The 18,328-nt window shown below is 43.8% G+C and overlaps 2 protein-coding genes across 4 annotated transcripts in view; one reads left to right on the top strand and one right to left on the bottom strand.

Moving 5' to 3' along the window:
* Window positions 1-17,915, bottom strand: part of INSYN2A (inhibitory synaptic factor 2A) — a 49,975-nt gene extending 32,060 nt beyond the window's left edge. For both annotated transcript variants that reach the window (XM_064464380.1, XM_064464381.1), the window contains exons 1-2: window positions 17,572-17,915; window positions 1,128-2,316 (exon numbers count right to left, since the gene is read on the bottom strand). In XM_064464380.1, the coding sequence (XP_064320450.1) occupies window positions 1,128-2,311 (1,184 nt within the window). In that variant the 5' untranslated portion in view covers window positions 2,312-2,316; window positions 17,572-17,915. The remainder of the gene's footprint in view (window positions 1-1,127; window positions 2,317-17,571) is intronic.
* The window catches only part of DOCK1 (dedicator of cytokinesis 1), a 316,638-nt gene that overhangs the window by 139,284 nt on the left and 159,026 nt on the right, over window positions 1-18,328 (top strand). The gene's annotated exons all lie outside the window — the stretch shown is intronic.

Here is an 18,328-nt window from a genome sequence, read left to right on the forward strand (position 1 = left end):
TCAGCTAGATCAAGAAGCTTCCCAGTCTGAAGATCCAGGATTGATCCAGGATTTGACAAGGTATTCTAAAAATACTATAACCAGCTGTAAAATAAACTAAAACTGCTGAAGCTGTGTTGACAGCATTGTCCAACAGCTAAGATGATTTTTTGATGAAAAACATAATTTAGAATTGTTAGGATTAACAGGATGATTTCTCCATTCCTAGAGAAAGAGTTGAATTACAAATCCTAAGATGTACCTTTTTGACTCAAATGAAAACACGTGCTGCTTCAAGTAGCACGAGCTACTGGTTTCTAATTTGAAAATCCAGATTTCTTTAAAACCACACAAACAGTGCACATACATTTTGAGGCACGTTCAGTGAATAAAGATTAGCGAACTAAGGCAAGGAAGTCTGCAGAATGCTTGTTGAGGTAATGTAGGGATGGGCTGAACTGTGTTACAGTAACTTACTCGTAATGCCTTATAGGTCAATTTAAATACCGTAAGTTAGAGATAAACAAAATTTTCTTTCTTCATGCTTGAGTTTGTCATGTGTAGAGCAGTGTGGGTACTCTGAAGAAGACTTTGATAGTCAAGTTTTCATTTAATTTCCTTCTGAATGAAATATTAAAAATTCAGAAGGTGAAAGCAAACCAGACAAGATTCATATGCCATTAATAGAATTATAAGACTTGTAATAATATCCCTTAATCTTAAAAAGGTACGCGTCTTACAGAATTAAGGTTTTTCTGCTGCTTTTCATGCCGTGTGAGGTATTACAGTTAATGCAAGTTGCTGATGTGAAAGCATCCTCGCTAATCCTGTTTGGAGAGCGGCTCGTTCTGCACTCATTAGAAAAGGTACAAGAAGAGATGTCGTAGGTCCTTCATTAAGTAATGACTTAATTACATGCCAGGACAAGCAGATACCAAATCTGCGAACACTGCTGGCAGGTCTCCCTAGGACTCGCCTGTAAAGCAGCAAAACTTAGTCCGTGTGAGGAGCACAACAGGTAACGTCTCGGCATGCTGCGGAGGAACGCATGGCGGCAGGTGCAAACTCACATTAGCAAATTCAAAGGCAGGACTTGTTAGAAAAGGCATTTGAACCAGCTTATACTAATTTAAAAAGCTTCTACTCACCCTTCTCTGTGAGCTTCTCCTTTCTCTAGCTCCTGTATAACACCCAACAACACTTTTATGGTTTCCTGACTGGAGCTGATCAAATTTTCCATCATCTGAAGCTGCGCTTTCAAGTCCACAACTTCCGTGTGAGGCACGATTTGTTGGCATTCCTCGCTCACCGCGACGGCCGTCTGGCAAGGCTGGTTCTCCTCCATAGGTGAAACGTTTATCTGAAGGGTCTGTTCGTTACATTCGGTGGCTTGGCACTGCGCCCGTGATGAGCAGGCTCGAGCATCTCCCGCCTGGGGCTGAACACCGTTCAGGTGCACGGTCCTCTTTTTGTCCTCCTCGGCTGTCGGGCACGGTGACCAGTCGGTCTCGGCCAGGAGATTTGGCAGGTCGGGTTGCGAGGCGTTCGAACCGACCGCCGGCAAGTAAACGGTGGCCACTTCAGTCTTGAAGACCCTCCCGTGGAGGGGCTGGGTGGCCTCCTCGCTCCCCGGCCGCCCCGCCGCCTGTTTCCCTCGGCCGGCGGGCTCCTCCGAAGCGGGGTCAGCCAAATCTGGGAGAGCAGGAGGAGGCGGCGGCTCTTCGGGAGAGCTGTGCAAATCGCTGCTTTGCCAGGCCTCGGCCCCGATGTCGCCAGATCCTGCGTAGGTGCGCTCGTTGATGTGGGAAATGAACTCTGCCGTCTGCAGGCTGCCGGCCTTCCTGCTCCACTGAGCGGCCTCCCCTGAGCTCCTGCCGTCTTTGTCCTTTACGTCTATTAGAAACCCGTTGTTCTCACTCTTGAAGGTGTCGACAGTTGAGGCGCTTTTAAGAATATTCCCTTTTTTCCGGTCCAGAGGAAAGGTCTGGTAACACTTTTTAAGATCGGGTGAAGTCTGAACTCCTGTGCTCTTGGTGACGTTGGGGATCGACCTCCGGGCAGGCACCGTCATGTACTTGCGATAAGCCGTTTTGTAGGAAAGGGGCTTGGCTTCCCTCTTGTCGGGATCCTGTGTGGTGGATAGCTGTTTGTCCCGCTGCTCGTTCTGGGCCTCGCAGATATCCTTAAATCTCACCTGGAGGGCTTTGTTTCGTTTCTTAATCTGCCGGTTGGGATCCAGTGCGTATTTCATCTCCAAAGCGAGCGAAGCCGCTGGCTCAACTTCGCTTTCCGAGGTGGTGAGTAAGCATTTGCTGGGCTCCTTACTCACCATGATGCCTGCGTGCAAAAACAGTTCAAAAAGCCTCGTGTTACCACAGAAATGCAACTTCCCCCCCCAAGTTTGCAATATTTGAGCTAATTTTCTGTGCTTTGACTGAAATGGCTGCCATTCACAACCTTTTTGCTCAATTATCTTAATTAAGTCCTAGCCCTTCATTTTAGGCTTTGTCCTTTTCCTAGAAAATCGCACCTTTTATCTCGATTTGTTAACACCCGCTCCTCAGAGAGGATCAAGCCTTGCCGTTCCTGGGCTACAGGTGAAGTAGTAGGACTGGAAGCAGGCTGGGACTTCTGCCGGGTCACAAAACCTACTTTTAGCGGGGCTAAACCTGTTTTCTGTGGCACCCAGAAGTGTTTCCCAGACCCCTTTTCAGAGGACATGCAGCACGGCTGTCACACTGGGTGTGCTAGCTCAGCACTCGGACCTGGGAGTCCGAAGGGAATACGGGCTCTCAGAAAGCAAGTCATCTGAATTTACCTAATAGTTAATAAAAAGTGCAGGGAAAATGAAAAACAAATGTCCTTGTAGAAATAAAGGGAGGTCTAGAGCACTGACCACCCTTAATGCTCCTTTAATGCAAATCTTTAGTAGCAAGAAGTGTCAAACTGGCGTTTTTTACAGCGTGCTTGCTTACGAAACGTGTTTCTTCTGTGTACTCTGCATCTTTGCAAGAAATTAACTGGTCGTTAGAGGCGTCATTATTTGGATGTTTTAAAAAATGTAGTTCACAGCTAAACCTAAAACCTGGATATAGATTAATTATTATTAGCAACTGGTTGGCACTGCTCTGTGCATAAAATTCATGAACTATTGAAGTTGTGGAAGAAGTCAGCAGTGCATCAATTAAGGTTTTGCTTCAAATGCAAAACAACCCATCCTTTACTAGAGGGGGCAGAAAGTAATGTGCCTCTATAACAGAGCTTCTTATCCCAAAGGGTCCAAAAGCACTAAAAAACCCCACACACAAAACTGTGATGATTCACAGAAATGCCTTCATCTGCTATTGAAACATAAGCACCTTCTCAAGGATGAGAAGATGCCAACCGCTTAACACAGCACAGAGCAAAAAACCCCAAAGGCTCTGTCGCCGTAGAGATCATACGGGATGTGCAGTAACGAGGTAGTTAAGTCCTCGATTTTATACCTCATTTGAAGTTGTTGGTTTTACTCTCCTATTGCACAAAATTCTCCCTCATGCTGAGACTGACTGAATAACCAAATTCCCACTTAATCCAAGTATTCTGTGTGTAGCTCCTATTTAAACACCGATGTACCCTCAGAGGGACTCGAGTACAATGTAAAATGAGTAAAGGGACTTTCAGGTGTGGTATTTGAAACACATTATTAATTAAAATTCTTTTGTCTATTAAATAAAAAATGTGAAACTCTTGATGAGTTAAGTGCCACAATAGGGTATGTTTTATAAACTCAACTCAGTGGCACAAGTGAATCCTTGTGAGTCGTCTATATTTAGTTTTAATTTAAGAAAACATAATGGAGAAATAATTTTCAATAGAAAATTGAATGTTTATGAGGTTTTAAAAGTAATAACATTTCCCCAAAGTTATTAAGACACGCAAACGTGCATGGCAGACAAGCTGTATACTGCAAGGTTGGACTGCTGGGTTATCAACTCGCTTTCAAAAACTCTCATGCAAATGCATCATTACTTCATTATTTTGGTTTTTTTTTCATGTTTTACTTCCCCAGTCCCAGTAATTTGCTAACAAATAACTGAAATAGTCTGGAGTCTGCCCGGTTTGCCTTTTTCTGTCTAACTTGCCAGGTTCAGGCAGCAGTGAGCGGCAGCAGTCATTTCAGAACGGGAAGTTTCTACCTGCATCTGTGTGATGCGGTAGGAAGTCTGTGAAAGAAAGCAAAAACGGGGAAGATTCAGGGCAAAAATGTTCAAATAATGGACTAGATTGCTAATACTAGTTTTCAAACTATATATGCATATACAGACCCAGTGTCGGTACTGGGGTGACCAAGCCCCTCTTTTGGGGGAGAAAAGATCACAAAATGGAAATGCTGGAGGGAAGGAAGCCTTTGATAGATGATGTATAAATATAGAGAAAATTTTGTGGAGGGAAAAAATCAGTTAATTACATATGAATGTCAGGAATTTTTTGTTCCAGTTGAAACCCTAAATAAGGAGTCGGTTGTGCTTCGAGGGGAATATTAGAGTCCTGTACTGGTTGTTTGGGGCTGTCTTTTAATGTTTGCCAAATGAAGTTATGCTTTTATTTGAGAGACATTCTGTATACAGAGCCCCACTGGTTCACAGCTTCCAAGGATGGTGATGGTAGGAAATACAGACATACATCCACCTGTCTGTCTGTCCTCGGGTGGAGTTCTGGAATGCTTTAGTGAATAATGGAGTGCTTTAAGATACAAACCTGATCCCTTAGCCTGCAGCTGGACAGACGTTAGCTTTAGACACAGCTAAAATATATGTAAAAACTACTGTCAGAACCAAACCCTCTGCACTTCCATTAATGTAGAACTACTGGAAGCAGATCCTCCATAATGGTCTGGGAAATTAATGAGTTTACCAAAAACCCAAATACAGTAACGCAACAGCCATTATATCCATTAGTTTTCAAATCGGCTAATGTGAGTTCATGCACTACTAAGAAAATGCAGCAAATATGAAATGTTGCCTTTACAAAGATGTGAAATATTCCATAATTACACCTGAAAAGAGGGCCCACGTTTTTACCCATACAAGAGGCTTCCAAAAATCAGGTGTTAGATCTGAAAGTCACATCTTGCAAACATCTCTTTGGATCCCTCAGAGTTGTCAAAGCGAGTTTTCTGGCACTTGGTTACTTGACAGTAGGATCCACTAATGTACAATTTATTCTAAAGTATGGGCTTGAGATGGTATTAGCGTACCTCTGACCTGTCTCAGTTTTCAGATTATTTGAGAAAATGCTTTACTCCCACGATCTTTGGGGCTGCCGCATCACTGGGTCTCTTTGGAATGACTTAACAGATGGGACTGATGGAGCCCATAGCCCAGATGAAACCAGGAGTCTGGTGATATACTATGGAACTGAAATAGATAAATGGGGTGCTGTATTCTGTGATGCAGTTAATTTTAAGTGTGTCTTTAATAGCCAATAAATTGATTCTTCAAAAATTGCTCGTCTCCCTTTCCCAATTGCACAGGCTTGATTGATTTAGCTAATCTAGAGTTTTCAATTCCCACCAGTAGCTTGGACTAATAATTTTATAGATATCTCTGATTAAGAATGACAGCAACCAAAAGAACTAGAATTTTTTTAAGCCTTACTCAGACCTCAGTGTCTCCAAGGAGAACTATATGTGCACATTTGATAAAAGAACGGTTGAGCAAACAGTTGATGGCGAGTTAAATATTTAACAGGGAAGAGTTTATATAATAAGTCTTCGGTTTGTTTCATTTTTGTTTTGGACAAGGCATTGACTCCAGTTTTGGCACACTCAGGCAGTAGCATTTACAACAAGGCTTTGCTTAATCATTCAACCTGTCCTTGAGATCAGACCGTGCTAGAGGTCTGCCCTTTTTCTGCTGAAGTTAGTGCTGACATTCATCCTGAGCCCGTGGGGGACGGGAGCGTGCCATGGGCACGGCCTGGGAGACTGGAAAAGGAACTCTTGTGTTTCCTTCCCCTGCACTCCTTCTCTGCAATTCTGTGCCCATTACTCAGCTTGGTAGAGTTTTCGGGAAAACAAGGCAGGGCTGGGATACGTAAAACGTGTGGCTGTGGAATGTGACAGAAGCTGCAGGATTTTTGGATCCGTCAGAAAACTACTGAGATGGAGTTTCTCAGCTTGCATGAGTACTGCAGAGTTTATGGCTTACTGTCAGGGGGCTAATAAAGGCTTTGCATTTGAATTTTAGTTGCAGATGCCAATTTAATAAAGAAAATAGATTGAAACTTTGTGTCTGTAGTTACTCTAAACAAACCCTGATTGCATGAGATGATTTGCTAAGCTAGACATTTAAGTAATCACAGAGCTTATTTTTCAGTTTTTAGCCTTGATTTGTATATAAACTTCTGGCTGATTACCCTTAAGCAGTGTTCCCTTACGTTTGAATATGGAAATAAACTATTAACTAATAACAATAATAATGAAGTGATGCACAGAGAAGCCTAAGTTAGTATAAAATCTTCAGGGGAAGTTATGGAAACCATCATCTTTATTATTTCAGGTTCTCCATAGCATGTTTTATTCAATTAAATACATCCTTCCCTTTCAGTTCTCCATTTATTTATGCTGCCCAGATCTTCCCCTCCGTGCAGTAACACAATGGGCGTTTCTAGGAAGGAGACCTGTTTTATGTGATTCACGCCTGAGTTGTGAGGGAGCAGTGGGTTCCCGACAGCCCTGCTCAAGCCTGGTTCGGCAGGCAGAGCTTAAGGTACCGAAGTAAGCCTTGGCAGGACCTCCACTCTTAATCCAAAACTCTGCAAAGTCACTGCACTGTAACGTGAATTATAGTTCATTAATATGACTAATACGACTGTAGTTCATAGCTGAATTTCCAGACTGATTTGTTAATGAAGGAAAAGGAGCTTTGTAGCTTACCTTACAATTTCAATTCTGTTTCCGTCAGTTTTATGATACAGAAGTGTACTCAAAGACTAAATGTGTTAATAAACAGAGTGGAGTTAAACTTTCCAAGTTCCCAATGCCGAGGAAAAGCATGGGTTTCAGTCTCTGTATTTTCAGCCCAAATGAAGGCTTTAGAAATGCAGCTGTAAATGTCTGTGCACGTACTAAGAGCGCACAGTTATTTTGTGCACGTATGTAATAGCTAAAAGGAAAAATAATGCAAGGGATTGCAAATAATTGGCCTTTACCATGTGTAAAGGAAGGCTCATTAGTGATCTGCAACATCTTTAGGCTTCTGAGTATATCAAGGCTGTAGTTTCTCATGAGAAATCCCCCCTGCCTCGTATGCCATTTTTATATGTCGAAACATTATCATAAAATGTAATAACACATATTTGGTTTTCAAAAACTATTTGATGCCTGTAAGTCATCTTGTAAGTGTATATGTTGAATGTAATGCACTTCTCTCGCTAAAAACAGACATTTGAAAGATACTTGGATTTACTTCATATGAGTAAATACAGTATAGAAGCCTATTCCATGTTAATTCTAAATATACCATCGTGCAAACTGCCCTGCAAACCAGTGATAGCATCCTCAGGATATTTTACATGTAATTGACATGTTTTTCTTAGTTTTGAGTTAAATAGGCTGCTTCTAATATCACGTTATTTCTTCGACTTTCAGACATTTTGACTTCATTAATCTAGGAACATTTTCAGCCTTTTAAAAGGCATCCAATTGTTAAGATTAACCGACCGTGTTGTTATGATACAAACTTAAAAACCATATAGTAGTATCCTAAGTATTGGTAAGCAATGTCCAGTAAACACCATTGTACTGGTAACAATGCTGGAAAATATGAATGATCTTAGTTATTCATCATTAGTTGTTTGCAGAAACTTTTCCCACGTTACAGCACAGGAAACACTGCAACAACGTTACAACCTTTTTATAGTTTCAACACACAAGTATGAGGATAAAATATGACTTACGGAAAAATTCAAGGGCACTGGTATGCCCAGATTTTGTGGTGTAAAAAGTACTGATGACTATTATTAGCCTCCCCCCCCAAATGTATCTGTTGACATACAAAAGTGATGGGCGGACCCGTCTGTCTTCCTTTGATCAGAATTGCTCATGTAGAATAATAGAGTTAGCGGTGCTGGTAAATGTCAAACTAGTAATTTTTTAAATCTGTTTTGAAACCCTTAGGCATTGAACTTGATTTTTCTCTCTCTTGAACTTCCTTATTTCTTGCTCAATACTGAATTCGTTCTTATTGCTGCATTTATGTATTCTGTATGTTATCAAGGAGAGGGTGAATTGCCCTAGCCTTATAAACCTCCTGTTTTGAGAAGTTTGCACCACTTCAATGAATTACACAGTGCTACTGCCTTTTGCCTGCATAGGTGCTTTTCAGCATGTGGTCTGGAGACGCTTGGGGATTTCTCACCTACGTAATTGCTGTGCGTACCAGGAAAGAAAGCTCCTGATGAGCCCTAGCAAAATCACAGTTTGTGGAGGGGGGGGATATATTTTCCTGGGAAAGAATTAAGAGGTTCCACAGACTGAGACAAAGTCTACTGACTTAGACTGATCCTTTAGCTTTCAGTTACATTCTCCTGCAAAAACCAGCTTTGGGATGCGTTAATTAGAGGCCGCGCATTGCGCTGTGAACTGCGAACGCCCGGTGGAGTTGTGATGGCTCTTGGTGCAATTTCAAAAAATGGATCTATCGATCGTCTAATTTCAGCGATGACATATGATAGATTCGTAATTGCCTTGAAAGTCTTCCTTTGGAATAAACATGATCATATGGCAATTGATGTGTTCTTTTTTTTTTTCTTCCCATCCATTGGTAGGCTCTGCAAAAATGATGTATAAAAATAATATCCCAGCTAATGGCTAAGATAGATAATAAATGCCTTTAAATGCTCTTGTGAGCTTTAGCTCTAGAACTAAGTAGCAACAAATGAAATGTATGATTTAATAAGCCCGTAGAATTCTAGATAAAACAGGAATCTATTGTAGCATAAACTATTTAAAATTTTCCTTACAAAACAAAACAGTTTCCCTGAATGCGCAAGCTGCTATATGCTATTTTCTATAATTTTGACAGGTCTACTACGTGTTCTGAACACAAATTTTAGCAATACTTAGGTTTTTTTGCTTCCTATCTTGTTACATGCATAAAATTAAAAGGAATCCATTCAATGTGATAAAATTCTGTACAGTAAGGGTTACTTTTCCCAAAAAATCTTTGTGCAGTTATTAGTAACACTAACAGGGAGGTTTGCTCTTGCATTAAAACCAGCATAGAATCTTTTGGGCTGAGTAACTTCATATTGGAACAGACGTAATGTCAAGAGATACTCCCTGTCAATTCATAGTCTTGTTATAAAGTCAAACATTCGCTAGGATTTAGCGTACCGGAAAAAATAACATTAGTGTTAAAAGAATTATGCTTATTTTTCTCACTGTGCTATGCAGCTATTGCTACTGTGAAAATCTGAGTAAAGGTTTATTAGCATTATTTTGCCATGTAAATCTGTGCAACTCTTTGTCAGCGTTACAGCTGGTACTCGCAGCATAAGGATGCTGCTGAGGATGTGTTGCTAGGAGAATCACAAATAGTTCTGCTTATACTGTACTGTCTTCCAGGAGTCCAAAAGCCAGCGTACTTTCACTGGAAGGCTTTTTCATTTTTACAGGACTTTCTGTTAAATAATTTAAATAGTGAGCTGTTAAAAACAAGAGCTTAAAGACAGTTCTTTATTTGCATTATTGCCAAATACTAACTTTTAATTGTCCTGAATAAACATCGATAGTTTTTGTGGGTGTTCAAGAAGAAAAACAACCACCAAAAGACAGGAAAAAAAGCAGTTCTGTTCTTTAGCTTTGGCCAACAGGTTTGCAAAACTGCCAGACCTCCAGAGTGAGCGACTGGGGTGCTGCGGGCTGAGAACATGTCCGGCCTGCAAGCATCTACATCAACCGCAGCTCATCTTCTTTTTCATCGTAGCTTTTCGAATGTTGGGTAGGGTAAAGAGGAGAAATGAGGTAAGTGGGTTCCAGCTCCACGCTTCGGTCTTGCGTCTTCACTTGCACTGTGCAGGTGAGGGAAGGGCACCGCAGCGCCGAGCTTGGGCGCAGCGCAAGGTATGCGGATGCGAGCGTTCCCCCGGGAATGCAGGTAATCTCACTGTATGGAAAACGTGTTTTGTAATCTGTGCTAGAGCTCGCTGCAAATGGGAGATGACAGACATGAATGACTCTCCTGAGGTCAGTGGTTGTAAGGCATCAGAACGCTGTCAGCTCTTTCTACATGGATTAGGGTTACAGGCAGACAAGCCTTGGGAGGGTGTGAAGTGGCGCTAAACAACGCGGCTGGGTAATTTAGGTCTAAAACCTGACATTGTTAGCAGGATATTAATTGGTCAGTAACACCAGTCTAGGAGTTTTGTCTTTGCACTCCAGTGCTGTCAGCCGTCACCAGGAAATAAAGGCGGTGGAATTTTCACCTTCTTGAGGAGCCCATTTGTGAACAGTTTCTGGTTTCAAGCAGGTTCTGGCTCTGCTGTAATTGTAAATTACCACGTACGGTTCGACCTGCGCGTGCTGATGTTGGTGAAAGACAAGGAGTGCAGAAATCAGTTTGACTTCTGCTATAGCAAAGGCTCGCACAAAAATGAGCTTTAGTTACCCAAAAAGAGTATTATTAGCAGAGCAAAAAGCTGTGCTTTAATTGCTGTACTGCAAGTGGATAATAGTCCCTAATGTTGAAAACTTCTTTCTTAAAAGCTGGTTCTAAGATGCTTTTGAAATAAGTAACGTGAAGGAAGAGCCCAAGTCTGATGTGAGGGGAAGTTGTCTTAAATTTGAACATTGGGGCAAATGCTCCAAAACTCAACTCCCAAAGCCTCAAACGTGAGGACGCTGGGAGAAGGGTCAGAGTTGGTGGGTAGCACTGGTGCAAATGGCTCATTCCAGGTCGCCGGGGAAAACATTTTTGGTTCGGTGTGGGAAGAACTGCGGAGATGAAGAGGGAAGCAAAGAGAGTGTGCAAAGGTGATGTGGAGGTGTTGACTACATTGCTTCCAGGTTTCGTGCACCTGGGACAATGTGGAGTAAGATCTCAAAAGAAACATTCTGGTGATGGTGTTTTAGGATGGTTATTTGTGATATGGATGATTAGGAAGTGTATTAAAGTAATAATTAGAGATCCTCTTACAAATATTCACATGCCCCTGTTGTCCGTTCGAGTTACAGGCTCTGCTTGTCCAAAGCTGCAGGATCACAGCTGAGAACTCCCCTATTATTAATCAGAATTGCCTGATAACGCTCCAGGCACCAGAACTGTCTACCAGACAGACAATTTGCATCACATTTATTGTGGCTTTCTGAGCTTTTGCACTATCACAAAGTGTGAATGCAAGAACATAACATGTTATTCTCACCAACTTGCTCAGCTAGGACTACCCAAAGTACACAGGGTCATCTTGGATTCAGCAACTTAGGCTCAGTCTACAGAATGCATCAGTGTTATTGGTGTTACTGGCAGTTCAAGCATAACTTCTGCAGAATTACGCTCTTCAGCATTGGGATGTTTTATCTGTCTCTTTGTCAGCTCCTTAGAGATATTGCTGTGTTTTATTTGCCGATAGCCTCGATACACAAAAATGTATTAAACTGATCCACAAGTTAAATTTCTTTACTTGTGGATATCTCCTCATTCATTTCTGATTGTATTTGCAGGGGGGAATAATGAATATAATAACAAAATGAGCACAATCAATCAATTACTAATGATTTGAAGGAGAGATTGGGATTGCTGCAGATCTTTTTCTTATTCATATATAAATACACAAACAGGAGTCATTTCACTGAATTGTCTCTTCTTCCTTCTTCTCCCAAGGAGAGCAGGAAGTAACTAACCAGACCAAAACTACTTTTCACGTTACCAACTTTAAATACAGTCCCAAATTTACATACCTGCTTACGAGCTTTTGTATTGAGCATCATAGAGCCTCCGTTTCAGTTTTTAAGTCATTTACACCGTGGTTGGACTGTGTAACTTGCACCAGCTTTGACCTCAGACTTTTTCCAAGCAACAACATCACAACTCTGGCATGAGCATTGGCTGCTGTGATTTTCTGGGAAGCACAATGCAGGCTTACTGTGGTTAAGCTGGGTATTACCGATACCCAAACTACCCCATCTAAATACAGTTTGGCTATATCCATCCTCGCTGTGGTCACAGCGGTGGGCTGTCATACCTGTGTGTTGCTTTGTGTGTCTCACTGAAATTTAACAAGACTTCTTAGTCTTGTGTATTAGGTCACTTTGGAAGTGGGATGGAAGTATTTAAGTTGTACAGGTCTTGTAATTCTGGCCAAAGCTGGGTCTAAATGCAAAATGACAGTTTTTAACTGATTGGAAATTGGGCTGTACATTTTTGGCTGTACAGTAAAGACTCTACAGCTTTAAGTGCTGCGGCCATGACTTGTTCTGAAGGACTGTCTCTTGTATTACTGAATTTCTGACTAGGTGTCCGCATTTTATTTTTCCTGGAGTTTAAAAGAAAATGAAGAGGGGAGGAAGGGGAGGTATAAATCAAGTAAGGAAGGGGGGGAAGAGCACAAAACAAGTAAAACCACCTTTGTATGCTTTTGACACTTCCTCCTCACTGAGACCATACGGAATGATCTTCCTTTGCTTTTGTATTTAAGAGGGATTAATTTTGTAACTATGTGGGCTTTATTTACAAGCATGCTGTAGCGATCATGGGCAGCAAAAATAACACAAACCACTTGCTTCTCTTCCCCATGGATGTCACAGACATGAGTTCAAGCTGGGATTTTGCCGGTATGATTGCAGTGCAAATAATAAGGAATGTCCGTACCAGGTAAAATGGAAGTAAAAGTAAATCCGGACAGAGGAAAAAGTCTTTAGTTGGTGTAGACTGCTAAAAAAAATTTTAAAAAGGGTCTGTGTGGAGATGAGCAGAAGACTTCAGCTTTGTGTCCAGAGGAGCAGCGTGTCCAAGCAGAAATCAATACGGGAGAGAGCGTTCTCCAGCACAAAAAAACTGATGCTGAAAAAAGGACCGTACAGCTGAGGCAGACAGCACCTACAGAAACAAACAGTTTGCAGAGGGCTTCCACAGTGCTTATTTACTGTGAAGAAGTCAGCGTGCCCGGCCATACCCTGTTTCTGCAGATCTTGTTAAATCAGGTACAAAAGCCGTGTGCTTACATGCTCTTTGGTCCACTGTATGACTGCATTTTGAGCCTGTTTAATAAAACTCTGGTGTTAATGAAGGTTTTAGAAACCAAACTGGGAGCGTTCCTGCAGGAAAAGCCAGTGCAGCGAACAGTTTATCTAAGGCTGTTGTTGTCCTCTAGTGAAATGTTCCTTTTTCTGTGTCGCTGGCCGATAACTCCATCCTGCTCTCCTGAACATTAAGTACCGGATGATGGGTGAATACTTGGTTTGTTTGGTTTCTTAAGTATTCAAATATTATTACTATACTAGTTGTAGTTTCGTGCACTGAAAGTGAATACTAAGGTCTCGTGTAAAATATTAGGAATTCCCAGGTAGTTTGGCTGCGCTCAGCCATACAGTTGATTTATCGCACGCCCGTGAGCGCGCCGTGGCGCAGGGATACTGCTGGCTACAAACGGCTACTCCAGCCCGCCTTTTTCACTTGCTGCAGCCTCGGATATATTTGGCCATAACTACGTAGCATTTGTGAGATGTTTAACACGCTTTTCTGATACGGGCCGAGTCTGAGGCGGCCAAATGATAAGCGATGCGCATGGACTGGGGAATCTGGCATGTGGTAGTGCTTCGGCGCTTTCCCCTAAGGACAAAAATCTCCTCTTGTAATGATAGATTAAGAAGTTCAGATCTGCACCCAAAGACTGTAGGAGTTGGAGGCCTTTACTCTCAGGGCTCTTAAATCCTACTCTGTTTAATTCAGACTCTGAAAATGGCCCTTACTCTTCTACATCCCTCTTTACTGAAATCGGTGGATTTAGCTGGAAAAACTATTACTGGAGCAAAACCAGGCCTGGTGTCTTTCTGCCACTGACGGGAAAAATCCAGGCAAAGAGGAGGACACCAAGAGTTGCTGTTTGATCACTGAGTTGCTCTTTTTACAACCAATTATCTTTGCCTATGAGACTTGTGCTTACATGTATATCTGGAAAGCAGGTGAGTTTTAAGGCACTGATCACCATGACACTGTGCTGTGCAAACGCTGAAACGAGTTGAACTATTTTTGAGAGTATTAAGGGATCAGCAGAGAGGCTGTTTTCTGCCCGAATGTAGTAAAATTGTATTAAATAGACTTCAAAGTGGGGATGTGCCACTGAAATAAGAGAGTGCTCTGATCACATTCCGTGCGGTCAATAATAATTTAAAATTTAATGTCAATACCTAGTGAGTCGTGCCTGTGTCTGCTCGTAGGTTGTACAGTATTTTCTAAGGAGAAAAAAATCAAGCACCGATTTTCAGGCTAAGTATGGAACTCCTACTGAATTCACCACTCGAGAATTTTTTTTCCCTTAGAATATGCTCGTGATCTCATTTCCTTAAAGCCTATTTAATTTGCAAACTGATTAATAAAAATATAAGGGAGTATTGTGCTATAAAATGGATTTGTTGCTTACATGTTTTTTAATATCTTGCACAAATCTTCAGCAGTTCTTTAGATAGTGTCTGTCATAAAGCAGAATATAAGACCTTTTTAATAGCTAGTTTAAACAAGCATGTGAATTTTTTATGTTCTATTCTAGAACATATTCTATTCTATTCTAGATTTACTGTAATTTCCTCAAGTATGCATGAATTATGTGACTACACATCCTCTGTTCTCCCTGTCCAAGATGACTATGGTTGGATGAGGAACTGCCTGGAGGTATCACAGCTCACTACCTTTGAGGAGGGTATCCTTATAGTCTAGCATAGATTTTTGGCAAGCTGTTGGTTTCCCTGGCTTTCACTACCACATCGGTCACTGCAGAGGACCGGTATTGCTACATTTGCTTTTAAATCCTGCAGAAAAGGATAAACAAAACATCAGTGCTAATATCTCACTGTCATTTGTACATTCTGTTGTTGAGTTTGGATTTCCAAGTAACGTAAGGGTGTGTTGTGGTGACCAATAGTGTTCGGTCCCTGGTAGTGCATGTCAGGGAGACGACGCACGCTCTGTGATTCGGCGCTTGTGCAGGCTCTTGGGCTTCTTAGCCATATTTTCCTTCTATATGTTAATCTCCATTCAACTTAGCTACTCTCCTCCCCCGACCCCCCCGCCTCCAAATTAATTATATGCTGTGCATCTTATGCAAAAATGCTTCTGTCAGTGAAACAGTTAACTAGGAAAAAAAACGCAGCGATGATCTTATGAGCTACTGGTTTGTGAGCTTAATCAGTAGAAGGGCGCAGTGGATGTTAAGTGCTGTCCCTCTTGATAAGTAACTAATACTTTCTTTTGCGGTGCTTTTGGCTGGCTGGTTTTTTATGTGTCAATCTGGGGGAAAGGCACTGATTTCATTCAAGATTAGAATTATTTTGAGCATCTTGTTAAAAATATACATTGTTAATAATTATGGAGTCCTAAAGAACACATGTTTTTCATCAAGGGCATCATGATGTCCTTGCAAAAAAAAAAAAAAAAAAAAAAAAAAATCTTATTTAGTATCAGCCTTCCCCAGTGAGCTCGTTCCGTGAAGGCAGTATGCTTTAAATGCAACAGCACCTTAAACTCCGGGGCAGTAATTTTATTTTACAACTGTTCAGTATGAGTATTTGGATTAGCAATACACATTATGTACTTGTATTGAAATCAATGACCATATGCCATCACTGTCTGGAAGAATATAAACCTCCAGATGATAATTTAGTAATATCTGAGCACCGAGATATTTTCATATGAGCTGCTCATATGCATTCATAATGCTAGGGAAAAAAAGAATCGAGCTTTTAACTTGGAACTGTTATTTGTACTTGAAGAGAACAGTATTACTGTAGTAAAGGCAGGCACGAGCAGACTGGCAGAACACCAGTAGGCTCCACACCAAAAGTAAGGAAATATGTTGCTCTCCATGCTTGTCGTATTTTTACTATAGATACATTTGTTTGAAATTTTACATAAAATTATTCTGCATACATGGCTAGGGCAGTTACAAGGCATGTGAATTTTTTTTAATTAATTTATTTTTTAGCTAGTACTTTTTCCATCTAGCAGCTAGATTTTAACCTTGATACATGCAGCATTCCTGACGGCACTGTAAATATGAACAGGAATCGCGATAAAACACTCCAGCGGAGAGAATAAATCCCCAGTTTATATTAGACATGACCTGTTACTGGTTTTTTATTGCTTTCCAGCATTCAGCAGAAAAATGATTCTCAGAGGTCGGAAAAACAGGTCTTTCCAAACTTCCCAACCATAGAGCCTAATGAGTTAAATTCTCCTCCGTGATATTCGTGTGGGGTTTTAGCTGCTTAGACATACAAGGTCAAACGAAACTGCTCCATCGCCTGTTCCAGCTGGTGGCAGAGAGGGGGGCACAGCTCCTTTGGGACAGAGCCCTCGGGAGAGGGTGACATAAGCAGAGAATAGCTCGGCATTACAGGAGGGGTCCCTGTTTTGCCAGGGCTCGCTGCACCCCCCCCCAGCCTCCCCCCAAGAGAGCCAAGCTAACTGCAGTCCTGCGTCCCCCTCGCTGCTGTAACTCTGTGTAAACATGCGTTAAGTGGAGACGTTGAGGTCACGGGAGAGGATTTTTACTAGCAATAGGAAAAGCAAGATGGAAATGCACAGCGGGAAGCTCTGGAAGCCTTGCAAGGTGCAGGACTATGACTTTGGTGCTGGATCCACGCTCCCTTTTGTCCCATTTGCCTACTGCGTTTTCACGGCATCTCCGATGTCAATGTGCTTGATGATGGTGACGGGGGACGCGGGGGGGTGTGGAACAGTGTATTAAATCGGGGGAACCGCTGCTTCTCAATACCAACCGCTCACCGAATAGCAGCAGCTTCAGCCCCTGACGAGGGGTTTTGGGGTTTTGTTTGGGTTTTAATGAAGTGCTACGCTGCAAGTTACCGGAGGAACACGGCCAAACGTTCCTCCGTTGCCATGTTGCACGGAGACTTCATTAGGACCGCGGTTGGACTTCCCAGCGCTGAAGTTAATAAGCGGTGGTAGTTCCTCGCGATCCATCAGCCGAAAAACTAAAGCACTCGGTGCACCTTCCCAACCCCCCCCCCCCCCCCCCCCCCCCCCGGCTACACCCCTCCCCTGCCAGGCAGCATGAGGAGAAACGGTATTTTTCTAGAAGAAAGTAGCGGTTTGCACGGGCATAGCGATATTCTCTCCTTATCTGTCAGGAAAGTTATTGGATGCAATAGCTGTTCCCAGGCAGGCAGGGAGGCTATTGCATAACGCCCCCGCCGGCGCTCAGCCTCATCCTCATCCCTACGAAGTTTTTCACCGGGAAAACCAGGGAACGGGGGTTTTTCGGGAGTCCCGGCGGGGGGCGGGAGGCGGGAGGCGAGGCAGAGCCCCGCGGGGGCGCGGGGAGAGCCGGGGGCAGCGGCGGGGCTCGGGGGGAGGGCGGCGGCGGCGGGCTTACCTTGTGCCTCCTCAGGCAGAAGCGGCGGTGTGTGCGCTCCCCTCGCCGTGCATCCCCCTCCCGCCCTCCGCCGGGGCGAGCTGGCCGTCGGAAGGTCCCCGCCGGTCGCGCATCTGCCGCCCGCCACGCCGCCGCTCTCCCGAGCGCTCGCTAGAGGCAGCCGCCGCCGCCGCCCGCTCCCCCGCTGCCCTCATCGGCTGCGGCGGCCGGGGGGGGCCTCTCGGCCGGGTCCCCGCCGCGGGGCGGCGGCGGGAGGGGACGGAGGGAGGGAGGGAAGGGGGGAACTTGTTGAGCGGGACCGGCGGGCGTCCCCCAGCCGGGCGGGAGCGGGCCGGGGCGGCGGGGCGGGAGGGGAGGAGCCGGGGGCCGGGCCGGCGGCGGGAGCCGCCTCGGCGGAGGGAGGGGAGGGAGGGATGAAGGGAGGGAGGGAGGGAAGCGGGGGGCGACCCCCGGGCCGGGCAGGGGGAGCGGGGGGGCCCGGCCGCGGGAGGTGCGAGCAGCGGGGCTGAGAGGGCGGGTTGGCGGGCAAAGGGGGTGGGGGGGGGCACTCTCTCTCACACACACACGGACGGGTTGTGCAACGCCGCTGCCTGACGCGAAAACCTGCGGTTATTCCTCCTCTTCCTCTACCTGTGAATTCAGCGGCAGCAGATCTGTCTGAAAGCAATACGCGTATCGCTGGCCATCGCGAAGCGCCCCGGTTTTCCAGCCGCGCTCCTTAAACCAGAGGCGCTGGAGCAGACGCAGAGTGGGCGAT

Source organism: Phalacrocorax carbo, chromosome 12 (genome assembly GCF_963921805.1).
Source record: "Phalacrocorax carbo chromosome 12, bPhaCar2.1, whole genome shotgun sequence".
NCBI lineage: Eukaryota > Metazoa > Chordata > Aves > Suliformes > Phalacrocoracidae > Phalacrocorax > Phalacrocorax carbo.